The sequence below is a fragment of the Pipistrellus hanaki genome, assembly GCF_964339955.1.
Source record: "Pipistrellus hanaki genome assembly, chromosome: 4".
In the NCBI taxonomy this organism is placed as follows: domain Eukaryota; kingdom Metazoa; phylum Chordata; class Mammalia; order Chiroptera; family Vespertilionidae; genus Pipistrellus; species Pipistrellus hanaki.
The window spans coordinates 70,360,146-70,373,173 of NC_140506.1; the positions used below are offsets into that span (position 1 = coordinate 70,360,146).

The window sequence follows — 13,028 nt, forward strand, 5'->3', positions numbered from 1 at the left end:
AGCTGTTGTGAAAGACTGGGAAAGAGTGAAAAATAAGTTTTTTTTAAAGAAGGAGTGATTAAGATTCAGAAGCACAGATACATTGCCTTTTGGACCCAGCTTGAAGACAGCAACCATATTGCTATCCCAAGGAGCATCCATTAAGGCTTTCAACAAACAATATGCTTGCCTGTTTCAGGGAATTATTTGTTTCTTTTCAATGGATTTTTGATCTTGTGTTTCTGAGGTGCTTTTTAATTATTATTACTAGAGGCCCAGCCTGCTCTCTCCAATATGGGACCCTTCAGGGGATGTCTGTCTGCCGGTTTAGGCCCAATCCCTCAGGGTCTAAACTGGCAGTCAGACATCCCTCTCATAATCTGGAACTGCTGGCTCCTAACCACTTGCCTGTCTGCCTGATCACCCCCCTAACTGCTCCTCTGCCAGTCCGATTGTTGCCTAACTGCTCCCCTGCCGACCTGATCACCCCCAACTGCCCTCCCCTACTAGCCCAGTCCCCCGCAACTGCTCTCCCCTGTAGGCCCCGTCACCTCCAACTGCCCTCCGCTGCCATCCTGGTTATCCCCAACTGCCCTCCCCTGGTGGCCTGATCTCCCACAACTGCCCTTTCCTGCTGGCCATCTTATGGCAGCCATCTTGTGATGACATGGGGCAGCCATCTTGTGATGACACAAGAGCGAGACACCATCTAGGCTTTTATGAGTATAGACCAGAGGCCCACTGCATGAAGATTCGCATAATAGACCTTCCTTCCCCTGGCTGCTGGCACCAGTTTCCCTCCAGCACCTGGAACCCAGGCCTTCGTTCTGGCCACAGTGGAGAAGCCAGGCCTTGAGGCTTCTCCACTCTAGCTGCAATGGAGAAGCCACGCCTATTCAGTCGTCTTCAGTCGTGCCAGAGCCTTCAGTCTTTGTTTTGTGCCTGTGTATGCAAATTAACCCACCATCTTTGTTGGGTTAATTTGCATCCTCACTCCTGATTGGCTTGTTGTCATCGTGGAGGTGTGGTCAATTTGCATATTTCTCTTTTGTTATTTTACTTATGGATGAAGTCTTTAAATCTTGTGTTCCAACGTCAGACACTGCCTTTCCCATAATATGCTCAATGAGTCAATGGTCCACGGGACATAAGCCTCTGAATTCACAGTAATCTTCCTAAGGGATATGATCAGGTGTTTGAATAAATCTAATCCAAATATTAAAAGGACACTAGGTTATATATGCTTGGAAGGCCAGAATTTATGGATATAACATATACTGCAAGGCTGGGGGTATTCAGGGTTACAGGACTTTGAAATTGGGGAAGCAGAAAATGTAGAACCACAGAAGAGAGATAAGTAGAGTCACTGAGAAAGAAGAAAAATGTCTTTAGTAACAAGAATGCCACCAACAGTCGTCAATCTTTATTACACAGGACAAGGGTGAGGCTTGGTTTTATTGGGGTTTCTGCTGGCTTATTCAAACGAAGCCCAGGAAAACTGTGACGCTGACACCAGAGGGTTCTGGAAAGAAGGCACAAGAAGGAGTTCTTGAAGGAAACGCTTTAGGCAGCATGGCCCACCATGGCCCTTAGAGATGCTTCAACAGCCTCTAACTTGTCACAGAGATATATCCCCACTCACTGGATGTTGGGGAGAAGTTTCAGTCATGGAGTATCCTTCAGAGTTGAGCCAGGCGTCTTTATAACTCTGCAAAGTAGAAAATCAAGCAGAAGCTGAGACTTTCTAAATGGGAAGAGACCTCAATGGAAGCATAGGGAGGTACAACTGACTGAGCACTCTGGTCCGGGTTCATCGGAAGAAGTCATCAAATTGATGGGGATGAGGGTTGGGTTGGGAGCAGTGGTCAGAACATCTACTTAGAACCTGGTTTTCTACTTTATTTATTTTTTTATATTTTATTGATTTTGTACAGAGAGGAAGAGAGAGAGAGAGTCAGAAACTGATGTTTCTGAGAGATGTTTATGAGAGAGAGTCATCGATCAGCTGCCTCTTGCACACCCCCTACTGGGGATATGCCCGAAACCAAGGTATTGTACATGCCCTTAACCGGAATCGAACCTAGGACCTTTCAGTCCCCAAGCCGACTCTCTATCCATTGAGCCAAACTGGTCCCGGCGTGGTTTTCTACTTTTAAAAAAAGATTTAGCCCTAACTGGTTTGGCTCAGTGGATAGAGCATTGGCCTGTGGACTGAAAGGTCCTGGGTAGGATTCTGGTCAAGGGCATGTACCTTGGTTGCAGGATCCATCACTAGTAGGGGGTGTGCAGGAGGCAGCTGGTCAATATTTCCCTCTCATCGATGTTTCTAACTCTATTTCTCTCCCTTTCTCTCTGTAAAAATCAATAAAATATATTTTTTTAAAAGATTTAATGTGTTGGAGTGACATTGGTTAATAAAATTATATAGGTTTCAGATGTACAATTCTATAACATCATCTGAATATTGTATTGTGTGTTCATCCCAAGTCAAGTCTCCTTCCATCACCACTTACTCTGCTCTGTATACCCTCTTCTATCTCCCCCCAACTCCCCTTTCCCTCTGGAAATCACCATACTGCTGCCTGAGTCTATGAGGTGTTGTTTTTTTAAATATAACTTATTGATTTTTTTTCTTTTTACAGAGAGGAAGGGAGAAGGATAGAGAGTTAGAAACATTGATCAGCTGCCTCCTGCACACCCCTTACTGGGGATGTGCCCACGACCAAGGTACATGTCCTTGACAGGAATTGAACCTGGGACCCCCTCAGTCCAAGCTGACACTCTATGCCAAGCCAGACAGGGCAGGTGTTTTGTTTTGTTTTGTTTGTTTTTGCTTAATCCCTTCACTTTTTTCCTTTGTAACCTGTGGGAGCTGTACATGTAAGGGTCCTGCCAAGAGGGGATCCTCAGCACGGAGCCATCAGGCAAGAAGGATGAGGGACATCGGTGCCCTTCTCACCTGCTACTCGGAACTGGTCTTTTGATTCCACCACTGGGGCGTTATCGTTTGGTTCCTTGTGTTTTCTGGTGCCCTCTGAAGTTGTGAAGTACTTAGAAGAGGGAAATTTTTGCTTCCAGGTCCGCCACAATCTCCCCAGGCCCAGGAGCACCAGCTCCAAAAGAGTAAAGAAGAGACAGAGCCCACTGAGCCCAAACATGGTCTTTAGGAAGATGGTCTTCTCCGAGGAGCGGGACACGTGGCAGGTGATACTCCCGATGCAAGGCTCTCGACGACATGAAAAGGAGCTGGGCATCTTGAACCCATACAGATGGTACTGCCCTCCCAAGGCGGCCCCCTCAAGGGCCAGTCGCACCCCCAGCTGCACCACATAGGCCCAGAGCAGCCTGGGACTTGCAGCCCCGGAGACATCTGCGCTGCCCTGTCCTTGTCTGATCAGGGTCTCCTCCTTTTTCTTCCCTTTTCTTGAGTCTTCCCAATGCCAGATGCCATGATACAGGGTGAAACCCAAGTAGAGGACACTGGGCACAGCCACCAGCATGATCTGGAAGGCCCAGAAACGCAGTGGGGAGAGGGGGTGGAAGGCATCGTAGCAGGCAACCGTGCAGCCTGGCGGCTGGTTGTGACACACAAATTCATCCTGCTCGTCGCCATAGACCCCCATCCCACTGGTAGCCAGCAGTACGAGGCGGAATCCCAGGAGCACCGGAAGGATGAGGCGCCCCACAGGGGTGGAGTGCCTGCTCTCCTCAGCCATCAGCCACCTCAGGAACCTGCCGCACATTCTGTTACGGAGCAGAGAACAATGGTGAGTGCAGGTGTGTTGCTCAATGGCCTTCAGGAGGAGCTGTAGGCCACCTCTTCACTCCTCATCCAAAGATGGGTAAGGCAAGCCTCCTTGCTCCTCTCCAAGGACCTCATTGATCAAATACTAAGACTCTGATTGCACCTATTTATATAGTTAATGGAATCATCTATGTAAAACAATAGTAAGTATGGATGTGGCTCTTTCTTCTGTCCTCTGTCCCCCCTGCAGTGGAGAGGAACTCTCAGTATTGAGTTGAGACCAGGGTCTGTCTTTGTCTCTTTCCTTCCTTCCATCTCACCCTAAATAGGCTAAATAGCAAGAGGCCAGTGTCCTCTGAAAACTGACATTTCCCCCAGGTGATACTGCCAGCTCTGGTACAACTGCTAGCATCACCTGAACAAAATCCATGCTGAGCTTGGGGGAAATGTGTATTCTCATGCTGTCTGCTTCTCTCCGGTCCCCTGCCCTCAGGTGCTCACAGGTGTATCTGGCTGGCCCCTGCTCCCATTACAAAGTAAAACTGAGATGTAGTTAGGTTAGGAGTCTCCATGGGAATCAAGTGAAGAGAGTGAGTGTCAAGGCTTGCTTTTGTCTCAATGCTCTTTAGGCCTAGGAAAAGGAGAACTTTTTTTTTTCCTTTTTTTCTTTTTTCTTTAAGAGACATAGCAAAATACACCAGTTAAATGTAATGGAGTTTGGGATCAAAACCAGAACTGACTGGGAAACATTTTTAATTTGACTCTCCTTGCCATTGTTCCTTAGGTTCATAGCTCCCTCACAGTGAAAGTGACCGTGGTCTGGAACAGATTTCAGCAATTCCTCAGTTCCTTGGACAAAATATCATCACCCTATCAGCCCAGATTGTCATCTTTGTCTTTGGCCCAATTAGCAGCCTTCCTAATGCCAAGTCACTGTTTCTAACGATCCCTATTAAGCCCAGACTCTTACACACCTGGTTCTTGTCACTCTTAGAAGACCCCGCAAACCTCTTATTCTACAGTGAAAATAGAGACTTCACAGCTACTACTTCTCTTCATAATCATTTCCTTGTACAGTTCTTAGAGAAAGAAGTCCAAGGCTACTATCCCTTCCAAATCTGTGTCCTTGGGTCTCTCTTTCCCGACTTCTTCAAGTTTTTGATTCCTAAATTGTCTTTCCTATATATCAGACCACACTATTTACTCTCTGACTATGAATTGCTTAGGTTTCTCCCATTTAGCTACAATAATAATAGCCTACATTTCTAAGCTAATATGGCAGCAAATGAAACATGCTTCCCAATTAGGATACCCACAAAGATGCACAAAACAATTTGAAATGGGCATTAGTGTCATAAACTATAGATAAGGACAGGCCATATGCCAAAATTTAGGCAGAATGGTCACTCCTGTGCAACTGAAAGGGATGAATTAAGATGCTTCCGAAAGTTTCACTTGACCAGAGAAATATGTTCCCATCCACCAACTGCAGGAACCATATCTTGAATCAAGCTTGAACCTCTGCCTGCTCCTCAGCCCTATCTTTCTACCCCCGTCATAGATTGTGAAGACTCATAAGTACAACAGGCCACTGAAAATTCTTTTCTGTAAAATTGGGTTAAAATTTTTTAGAAGAACCCTATTTTTAGTCTCTAGAAAGAAGCAAAATTGTCCTCATGGATAAAGATGGCAAAGAGAAGAGAAATTTATCTTTTCTCATTCCCAAGACTTTTAAAAATTGAGAATAAATGGATCTTTAAATGTATAAACCCACTACAAGAAGTGTGGAAGAAAGATCATCAGTGGCATATCTAAAATCTACTTTGGCCCTGCCGTGTAGCTCAGTGGTTGAGCGTCGTCCCATGTATGAAAGGTTGCTGGTTCAACATGGGGCAAGGTACATGCCCAGGTTGCAGGTTCTATCCCCAGTAGGGGGCATTCAGGAGGCAGCAGATCAATGTTTCTCCTTCACTGATATATATACAATACTTTCCTCTCTCAAAATCAATAAAAACATATATTTTAAAAATAAATGTATTCCTTTTTTAAAAAATTACTTTGGCCCTACCTTGTTTGGCTCATGGATAGAGCATCAGCCTGTGAACTGAAGGGTCCCAGGTTCGATTCTGGTCAAGGGCACATGCCTGGGTTGCAGGCTTGATCCCCATTGGGGGATCTGCAGAAGGCGGCCAATCAATGATTCTTTCTCATCATTGATGTTTCTATTTCTCTCTCTCCCTTCCTCTCTGAAATCAATAAAGATATATTTTTTAAAATATAAAAATAATTTTTTTTAAAAACTACTTTGGACAGATTCTGAGGAAAACCAAATTGCAGTGCTAAAAGCACATTGAGTAATTCTTCAGAATTCAGGAGGAGAGAATGAATAATTGAAAATAATAAAAAGTAAATAAAGAAACAAAATCTGTTTCCTAACTTGAACATCAAGACAACAATAAAACAAAATCACTAGCCTACTTACTGGATGAAAAAAATACCCAAAAAAAAAGTATATAGTGAAGTGCCCGGGGGAGAAAAACAGTTTCTCAATCAATGCTTAATGAAATTTTGTTTAGAGAAATATTGAGCTCCATAGAGGACCAAAAGGAAGGTCAACTTCCAGTGCTGTTCTGGGTTTCTCATCCTTGGCATTATTGACAATTGGCCCTGATAATTTTGTCTGGGCGCCTGGGGAATGCTGCCCTGTGTGTTGTAAGACATTCAGCAGCTGTTCCTGGCCTTTACCCAGTAGATGCCAGCAGCACACTTCCCTCTTACTCATCTCAAATGTCTCCAGATATTGCTAATTGTCCCCTGGGGTCAAATTCACCCTGGTTAAGAACCACTGTTTATGGTAGCTCTGGTCCATCACCTCTCTACTCTGGGCTTCAGTTCCAGCTCTGTAACGCAAGAGCATTTTGAAGAGCTTTTATTGGTTGGGACATGATAGTCTACCCATTCCCAGGCTAGCTGCAAATTCTCCCTCAGCCAGCCTCATCTATGAGGAAGCCTGCAGCCCCTCCCTGCCTGGGGGAGTCAGCGGGGGCTCTGAGTGTTTCTGCCCTGGATCTCCTCGTGAGTTTCAGACTGAATTCTAATTTGGTAAATTCTGAAGTCTTGCTCTCATTTCCAAGAGCAGGCCCAACCCTCTCAAAGGACTTCCGACACATTCCCAGCAGAACTGCAATTTAACACAAAGCAGGCCTGGGAGATTTTCAGTATTGGGAATTCCAGTCGTTTCCAGAGGCCCTGCCTCTGGTTCTTCTCTGTCCTGAGCCCACCCCAGAGCCATAGCCAGAATCCAAATGTCCTCTAAGAGGTTCTAGGAACTGAACCGGGGTCTACAGAGCTCACCTCAGAGCTTCAGGGGTATGGAAGGGAGAGCAGAAAAGGGACAAGAGGACTTGCCTGAGAACCCCTTGGTTTAGAGCCGCCATATCTAGTTCTGAGTCCCCTCTCTGTTCTTTGCCCCATGGCTGTTATCACCAAAACGCTTTTCCACACACGTCCTGGGGCCTCGAGTTCAGACAAAATTGTGCCCCAGCTCCCAAAGTCTGTGGACCAAAGGGAGTTTCCTGTAGACCTGAGTCTAACACCGTCCTCCCTTCTCCCTCATCTCCTGCTCTCCTGGGACTCTGGGACTCCCTTCCCTTCCCCCAGCCTGTTCCAGTCCTCCCCAGCCCACCTGCCTTATTCTCAGAGACCCACGTCCTTCCATGAACGTGTCTGCAGCTCTGCCCACAAGGACCAGCGTCCCCAGGCTGAACCTCAGGACCCAGGGAGCTGAGGGCTGAGCATTGCTGACAAAGCTCAGCACTACTCTGTTTCTGGGGCTGGAGAAATTGTGTGCAGATAGATTTGGGAGAGAATTGGTAGGTTCTGAGCCCTGTTAAGATTTTAGTTGGTGGAGCCATATCTGTGAGCTCAGTAGCTGGGAGAGGAAGGAAAGCCCAGTTGGAGGGGATTATCAAATATGTAAATGGATTTTTAAAAAATATATTTTATTGATTTTTTACAGAGAGGAAGGGAAAGGGATAGAGAGTAAGAAACATCAATGAGAGAGAAACATAGATCAGCTGCCTCCTGCACACCTCCTACTGGGGATGTACTTGCAACCAAGATACATGCCCTTGACTGGAATCGAACCTGGGACCTTTCAGTCCACAGGCTGACGCTCTATCCACTGAGCAAAACCGTTAGAGCAATGGATTTTTTTTTTTTAAGCCATCACGATTTTGGTAAGAATTTTTCTAAGCATCTCTATTCTTTTGGAGAAAATGTTCAGGATCCCATTGGTGGCAGAATCCATCTCAGTGAAGGTATGAGTGTAGGATGTCCACTGAGGACAGTGCTGGACCGGCTCACTGCTCCCATCTCACCCCACTTGGCCTGGAAAAGGCCCTCGATTCTTTCAATCAAAGTGGTGGACCATGTGAAACAGAACTGGCATCACCAGGTATTCAGAATCTCAGGCCACACCCCCAGCTTAGCAAATCAGATCTGAAGTTTAATTATATCCCCAGGTCATTGGTGTGCACGTTAGAGTTGGAGAAGGCAGTGTAGAGGCCCAGGCAGCCCCCACCACCTCTGCCCCTTAGCCCTGTGCCACCCCAGCTGCCCCCTGCCCCAGCGTGAGCACTCACCTGGCAGCTTTGAGCGAAAGCACCCACAACTGGTGACCACGAGAAACAGCCTCAGGCTGAAGGCCACAGGGTCCCAGCTCTCCCCCTGGCCCTGCCTCCTCCCACCGCCCACTTCTCCCCCTCCCCCTTCCATTCCTGGCAGCCTAAGTGAAGGATAAAAGAATTGCAGCTGGAGGAGCAGGCTGCCCTGCTGTTAAAGAATGGGCCGTAGAGAATAACCCTCTGTTGCTGAGGGCGAGGGTATGTGTCCTAAGTGAACTGAAACAGGAATTTTCAGATTCTCAGAAAGGGAGCATTGACAACATGCAGGCTTGCCGGCAACAACAGATATAATTTCCTTATTTATCCCAGGATGTCCTCTCCTCTCGGCTGGGAGAAATAGCACAGGTTTCCCCCCAGCTCCCCCAAGCATAATGGGCATCTGCTCCATGTCCCTCAGCAACCCCAGGAGCCGAGCTCCTCTCCACCAGGCCCAGCGAGAACTGGTGTTTGTTTGTTTGCTTGTTTGTTTTTAAATATATTTTATTGATTTTTTTACAGAGAGGAAGGGAGAGGGATAGAGAGCCAGAAACATCTATGAGATCAGCTGCCTCCTGGGGATGTGCCCGCAACCAAGGTACATGCCCTTGACCGGAATCCAACCTGGGACCTTTCAGTCCACAGGCATTGAGGTTCCTACTTGGTTAATTCTTCAGGAATCCATGTGCCATGACCCATTCTGTTTTGCAGGGCTCAGGCTGGTGAATTAAATGGGGATATAATGGAGACCACTGCCATGCATCCTTTAATTATTTGAAAATGACACTGATTTCTGCCACTATTTTTTCCTGTGATGCAATATAGCTTTCTATTTATTCTCTTGGCCAGCAAACTGCGGCTTGCGAGCCACATGCGGCTCTTTGGCCCCTTGAGTGTGGCTCTTCCACAAAATACCACGGCCTGGGCGAGTCTATTTTGAAGAATTGGCATTAGAATAAATTCAAGTTTAAAAAATTTGGCTCTCAAAAGAAATTTCAATCATCGATGTTTGGCTCTGTTGACTAATGAGTTTGCCGACCATTGTTATAGCTGGTTCCCAATATTCTATTTCTGCCCCTATCATAACTTTACTTCAGTGGTCAAGGAATCTATGTGGGATTCAGCCACCTGCTAAGTTCATCTATTCTAACTGTACATTCTAGAACACGGGAAACGAACAGCAGATGGATCTGTAGAGGCAGTGAATGTGAGCTATAACCATGAGAGGGAGCAGGGACAGGGCTCCATTTCTTACCAAACCTCCACAAGCCCTAGGATGGCGCTCTGGGTTCTCAGTGCCAGCTCAGATAACCCTCACGGTTCTCAGTGCCAGCTCAGATAACCTATGCAACCTCAAAAGGTCTCAGTGTCCCCCTTCCCCACTGTACGGATATCTGAGTTAATAGCTGTACGTCACTTCGGGGAGAAGCTAGGGAATCACTACTGCGTGCACCTCACAGGGTATTGCAGGGTACTTCCAGACGGAGATCCAACCCTTTCAATGATGGGTTCTCAATCTAACTCACGTAAATCTAACCGTTGCCTTCGGAACCGTTCCCTCTGACCCCACCATTCAGGGCTATACAGATGGTCCAGCAGAGTGACCAAAGTCCTTGTCTAAATATGTGAAGTGGGGAGGTAAGGAGGGGGTGCACAGGGCCCAGGGAATAGGGATACTTTATAAAAGTTGCATGAATTTCTCCTGATTCTCCAATGGCCCCATTTATAAGTGTCCACCGTGCCTCAGTCAGCATGGGTGGGCATCAAGGGTGGAGGCCAAAGTTGGAGCTGGGGGTGGGAGAGGGAGAGGGCTCTGCCTAATTATTTCTAAGCTTCTAACAGGACCCTTAAACACCAAGACAAACTTCTCTTTTACAGTAAATTTCTGAGGATTAGTGCCAAACAAGAAGCCCCCACTTCTTTAGTCCACCACACAATACCCTCTTTGTCCCTCCTCTTCCCACCAGAGGGGAGCAGCCTCCTCCCACAGCCATATGTTGGCAACACGTGCCAAGACCTGGAGCAGCAGGACGCCCAGGGTGCAAGGATCACCCGAGGTTAGGGAGCAGAAAGGAGTGCTGAGGCCTGGCATCTCTGTACCCCACAGTGATTGGAGAAGTAGCTTTCTTCTCTCCCTCCCTCCTTCTCTCCACAGATGGCTGTATCTATCTAGTTTTGGGGAGAGCAAGACTCCACCAGGAATAAGGGTTAAAGAGGGGTCAGCAGAAAGACTCAGAACAAGATTGAAAACCACCCCCAGAGAATTGGATATAATGGTAAGGGGCCTGGGTTACTACGTGACCTGGAGAGAAGAGAGCTAAGCTAGTCCTGGGCCCATCATCACATGGAAATCTGGAGGAAACAAACATATTAGCTAAGCCTGGCAGGTGTGGGTCAGTGGTTGAGGTCACAGTTTTGTTCTCAGTCAGGGCACATGCCCAGGTTGCAGGTTCAATCCCCTGTGTGGGGCATGCAGGAGGCAGCTGACCAATGATTCTTTCTTGTCCTTGATGCTCCTCTCTTTCCCTCTCCCTTTTACTCTGAAATAAAATTTAAAAATATTTAAATATATATATATTATATATATGCTAATAACTTTTTTTTGTTTGTTTTTTAATCCTCACATGAGATATTTTTCCATTGGTTTTTAGAGAGATTGAAAGAGAGAGGGAAAGACAGAGAGATATATCAATCTGAGAGAAACACACGATTGATTGCCTCCTGCAAGAGCCCTAAGTACTCAGCCCAGGGAGGAGCCTGCAACTGAGGTACGTGCCCTTGACCAGAATCAAACCCAGGACCCTTCAGTCCACAGGCTGATGCTTTATCCACTGAGCCAAACCGGCTAGGACTAAGCTGATAACTTCTTAAGATTGTGTAGGTTTAGACTCTGTAACATTTACAAATAGTCAGCAAATGCATTTCTCACCAGCATGGCAACTCAAAGAACTGTTGGTAAAGAGACAGAATCCTGGTTTTCCTCCATGCTGATCCCATCTCGGGTAATTAATTAATCAGAACAATTCATTATCTTAATCTAGAAAATTCTCCCTCCTGCACTTCCTTTTTTTTTTTTTTTTTTCTTTCCTGCCCTTTCTATCCAATTCCTTCTGCCCATGTGAGCAAGCAATACTGTGATGCAGCTATTAATCCCAACCACAGGTCTTACTTCTTGATCCTCTGCTGCCCCACAGTGGGACTCACAGTTGACCCACTCCTCAAAGTCCTTCCCATTTTTGCAGGTCCTTACCCTATGCCTTTCTTTACCAGATTTTCCATGCCCAGTAAAGTCTATCCTATGGCCACTGCCCATTCCAACAATCAAGCCTTCTTTCTTTATGACTGTGAAGGCAGTAAGTCCCTGGGGCCCTAGAGCCCAGTGATGGGAACAGAGGAGAGGAGGAAAGCCAAGAGCAGAAGACCAGGGAGGACATCTTATTGGTGACCTTAAAGGACATGGACTGTTCCAAGACAGAGAAAGCCAGTGGACTGAGTGTTGTGGATGGAAGGTACATATAGCAGTGGGCAAAAGTAAGTTTACAGCTGTTCATATGGAAAGATAAATAATGCAAGATAAATAATAATGCAAGAATAAACTCTGTTTTGCATACTCATGAGATCAGCATGATCTACTTTTGTCCACCTGCATGTGCGTTTTCACAAGATCAAGATGGAGTCCCAACTAAATTAGGCATAAAAAGAGAAGTTAGGAAGGGAAATGTCAGATCCCTTAAGAGACACAAATAGAAATACACAGATTCTTCTGCCTCCCCCTCCCCACAGCACAGCTGCTTTCTCCTTCCCCATCACTTCCCCATTCTCACTTCTAGGCCTCTAGTCTCACAGGAAATAATGTCAAAGTCAGCTCTTAACCAGGCATATCTGATCTCTCAGCTCCTCAACTGCACTTGTCTGAGGCTTTTCCCACTTAAAAAAGTACAGACTCACCATGCCCAGGGATGTTGGGTGGAAAGTGAGCCAACGTTGGGGTTGGTGAAACCTGGGTTCACAAGATGGCTCCACCAGTCACTAGTTGTTTTACAGGGACTTCATCAAGTGACTTAATCATCTATGCTACATTGCATTGGTGAGTCCTCGCATGGCTGTCATGAGAATTTAATGTTTAAAACTAGTCTTTGTAAGTTTCATGAGGGTAGAAGCAATGTGTCTCTTGATCTGCCTTGTACCCTCATTGCCAAAGGCATTGCTCAACATTGAAAAGTTGCTCAGTAAATATAGTCCACAGTTCAGAGTCTAGGCTAGGTGCTCACTAAATGTGTATTTTTTTCTTTCCATAAACTGTTACAGCTACATGGGACCCTAAGAGTCCTCCATGCCATTTTACACATGAGGAAACAGACTCAAGTAATTTATAATAATCATACAGACTGCAAGAGGCAGAACAAGACAGAGGCCAGCTGCTCAGACCTTGTGGAACTGTTGATACAAGGCACAGAATAAGGGATAAAGAGTGAGATTAGATAACAAAATGTCCCCAAACTGCAGAGAATCGGGAATCTCAAAGAGGAGAGATTAGGAAAATAGTCTGTATTGCCTAAGTAGGAGTGATTAAGCCACATGGACTAGGAAGGACATTGGCTGGAACAGAAAAATTTTAGTCAGAAGTTATGACATTTCTTGTT

At 46.1% G+C, this 13,028-nt stretch overlaps 1 protein-coding gene across 2 annotated transcripts; it reads right to left on the reverse strand.

Annotated features, from left to right (window-relative positions):
* Positions 1-487: 487 nt before the first annotated feature.
* GJC3 (gap junction protein gamma 3) lies at positions 488-12,540 on the reverse strand. 2 transcript variants are annotated; one of them, XM_084881449.1, is made up of 3 exons: positions 12,334-12,540; positions 2,939-3,723; positions 488-1,687 (listed from the first exon to the last, which is right to left on the reverse strand). In XM_084881449.1, exons 2-3 carry the CDS (start codon positions 3,720-3,722, stop codon positions 1,680-1,682), a joined length of 792 nt encoding a protein of 263 aa, XP_084737575.1. In that variant the 5' UTR covers position 3,723; positions 12,334-12,540; the 3' UTR covers positions 488-1,679. The 2 variants fall into 2 exon arrangements, with proteins under 2 accessions (XP_084737575.1, XP_084737574.1); XM_084881448.1 differs by lacking the exon at positions 12,334-12,540 and having other exon boundaries at positions 2,939-3,874.
* Positions 12,541-13,028: the final 488 nt, after the last annotated feature.

Excerpts from the sequence above, each read along its gene's own strand:
- GJC3 (XM_084881449.1), bottom strand. The coding sequence starts at position 3,722 with ATGTGCGGCAGGTTCCTGAGGTGGCTGATGGCTGAGGAGAGCAGGCAC.